The 3217-nt window shown below is 42.4% G+C and overlaps 1 protein-coding gene across 1 annotated transcript; it reads left to right on the top strand.

Moving 5' to 3' along the window:
- The first annotated feature begins 1998 nt into the window (after window positions 1-1998).
- On the top strand, window positions 1999-2409 carry LOC118635472 (ferritin heavy chain-like). The gene has a single exon (XM_036270138.1). It carries the CDS (start codon window positions 1999-2001, stop codon window positions 2407-2409), a length of 411 nt encoding a protein of 136 aa, XP_036126031.1.
- The last annotated feature ends 808 nt before the right edge of the window (window positions 2410-3217 follow it).

Genomic DNA, 3217 nt, shown 5'->3' with positions numbered 1-3217 from the left:
TCTTAAGGTGGGAAGTTAGATACTTTATTTGAGACTTTTCTTCTTTTCCAATATAAGGATATCTATGTTTTAAATTTGCACCTAAGCATTGGTTTAGTTGTATCTCACAAATGTTGACATGTTGTGTTTTGTTTACATTCAGTTCCAAATAATTTTTATATCCCTTTGATCTCTACTTTGACCCACGGATTGTTTAGAAATGTATTATATTATTAGTTTTCAAATAGTTGAGGCTTTTTCACGTATCTTTCTATTAATGAGTTCTAGTTTAATTCCATTGTGGTCATAGAACATATCTCACATAATTTGAATCTGTTTAAATTTATTGAGACTTATTTATGGTCCAGAATATGGTCTGCCTTGGTAAATGTTCCATGTGCATAATATGCTTCTAAACAATGTTTCTAAACATTCCTCTTTTATGGTTTTGTACTTTTTCTTAACATAAGTATTATTTCTTCCTCTTCTTTTCTTCTTCTGATTACAATACTTCATTGGTTGCTTATAGAGACTAGAGTTATGTGGCTTTTGAGTCATGTGAATGCATTAACTATTAAAAAATAAGTATTTGTATTTTAAAGAGTAAACAATGATGATAAAATCATGGTAGTGGACTGGACACAAAAACAATTATCTACACATACACAAACTAGAAAGGATATACTTAGCAAATCAGAGATTTTGAGGAAATCTTAGAAGATAGAAACAGGAGATATTTTCAGACAGAAAAACCAGAGAATTTAAAATACTTGCAGTAGAAGGGCAAGCACACTTAAAAAAATTCAAGAACAGAGTCAATGAAACCAAACAACTGTAGAGGGTCCTCGGTGGACTGTGAAATTAAAGAGCTACTGTCTGAACAGGAGATCTGTTTGCTGCTGCCCTGCTCTGACCCTACCCTAACCTTACTTACATTGGACAAAGAAAAACTGTAACTGGACCCCCTTTAATCTCCCAAACTACACTCAAAAGACAGTGACTTACTTGACCAGGAACAAAACCCAAATCAGAGCAAGTCTGAGACATCTGCAGACTTCTACAGCAGAAGGGAAATAAAACAGAAGGACACATCTACTTACAAGAGAGATCCACAGAAGTCTTCCAATGGTAGAGAAATGCCATTATTTTGTCATTTTGGAGGGTCCCTATCCTACCTGTGATCTCCATGACATATACCCCCAAAGGAGACCACTGAATAACTGACATACTCCACCCTCCCATTCAGAGGACAAGCCTGTTAATGAAATGGGCATCACAACTGTAGATCAGATCCATGCTAATTACCTAGGCTAATCAAATGTGCCCTTTACTCCCAAATACAAATGCACAAATGTTTGCCAGTACTTGAGGAAAGTTAAAGAAAAGATCATGATGGACAAACAACTATTTCTGGAAAGAAAGAAAAAACACTTTACATGCATGCACACACACACACACACATGCGCACGTGCGCGCTTGAGAACTTTACCAAAAAAATCCAAATTCATAGTCTCAGAATTTTAAGAAAGACAATAGGAATACGGTGCTATTAAAGGAAGTAATTAGATAAAATCCTTGAAGATATAAATGTGGCCAAATTAAAAACTTAACAGACACGAGGCACTCAGCACACAGTCTCTGGGCCTCACCAGGCTCTGATGTAACATGGAAAGAATGCTCCAGACTCTCTGCCTCCTAGCGTCTCTCCTCCCAGTGCTGTAACTGACTCCTCCCTCCCTCACTTAGTAACAGACCCCATTTCAATCGCCATCCCAGAGCTTCCACCTGGTCCCAGAGTCCACCAACAAGTGTCCTCCTCTTTAATTTCTGGAGCCCCTGGAGGTCTCAGCGTCCCTGCCACTGACTCAGTCTCTGACCACCCTCGTCGCCATTCCAGGGGATACTCTGATACTCTGCAGGCTCCACTTTTGCTCCCGCTGCTACTCACCTCATCTTGCACCTGCAGTTCCCACTTCTGCACAGCCTTGGTCTTGGTGCCCTGTGTCTACACCTGCAGACATGGCGACCCCACCGCCCTCGAAAGTGTGCCAGAACTACTATCCTGAGTACGAGGCTGCCCTCAACCACCAGATCAACCTGGAGTTCCATGCCTCCCACGTGTACAGGTCCCTGGCCTCTTATTTCGAAGATGTGGCCTCGAGGCACTTGGTCGAGTTCCTCCTACAGCAGTTGAGCAAGGAGAAGGAGCATGCCAAGAAACTGATACAGCTGCAGAACCAGCGCGGCAGCAGCAACCGCTGGGTTAACATCAGCAAGCCTGACCGCAACTGCTGGGGGAACAGCCTGAAAACCCTGGAATGCACCTTGAACCAGCTGATGATGGTGAACCAAAGCCTACTCGATCTGCACCAGCTGGCACTGAGAAGAAGGACGTCCAACTGTACGACTTCCTCGAGAGTAACAGTCTGAAGTGTCAGGAGAAGTTCATCATACGGTTGGGCAACCATATCACCAATCTGCACAAGATGGGAGCCCCAGAATCCAGCCTGGCAGTGTACCTCTTTGACAAGCTCAACCTGGGTGCTAGCAAGGAGAACTGAACCTGGACTGCCTCCCTGATAGCCACTGGGTGAATTACCCAGGTATGCAGAGTATGCATATTGTCTTATTGCCTTTGTAAAACGTTCACTTAAGTTTTTATGTTTAAGTTATACTGTTTCTTCAAATAAAGTTATTGGTTCTTAAATAAATAAAGATCTTGCCCTGGCCAGTTTGGCTCAGCACTTAGAGCATTGGCCTGCGGTCCAGAGAGACCCAGGTTTGGTTCCCACTAAGGGCACGTACCTCAGTTGCAGTTTGTCCCCGGCCCTGGTTGGGTTGTGCAGGTGGCAACCACTCGATTTGTCCCTTTCATGTTGATGTTTCTCTCTCTCTCTTCTTCCCACAAAAAAATGGAAAAATGCCCTCAGGTGAGGATAAAAATAAATAAATAAATAAATGTCTTTGGTTCATTTGTGCCTCTCTTGGACTGCCGGGATCGGTGCAATGCAGTGAAACTACAAGCACACACTGCTTGGAGTGAGAGGGAGCTTTGCAAGAGCTCCAGATCTCTGGATGCAGTCTCATTTATTTGCAGATTGCTATCCGCAGGTTATAAGTGGATTTATGCAAATTATTAATTTGAGATGGCATTACTGCAAACCATACACCCTAGCTTTGTCTCTTGCTTTTTACAGAAAAAGACCTTGAAGCCAAAAGATAACAAACCCTTATTCAC

This window comes from Molossus molossus, unplaced genomic scaffold, assembly GCF_014108415.1.
Source record: "Molossus molossus isolate mMolMol1 unplaced genomic scaffold, mMolMol1.p scaffold_m16_p_2, whole genome shotgun sequence".
NCBI lineage: Eukaryota > Metazoa > Chordata > Mammalia > Chiroptera > Molossidae > Molossus > Molossus molossus.
The sequence above is the reverse complement of the archived record's forward strand: the minus strand, read 5'-3'. Positions and strand labels throughout refer to the sequence as shown.

Coding starts and splice junctions, on each gene's coding strand:
- LOC118635472 (XM_036270138.1), top strand. CDS start 1,999: ATGGCGACCCCACCGCCCTCGAAAGTGTGCCAGAACTACTATCCTGAG.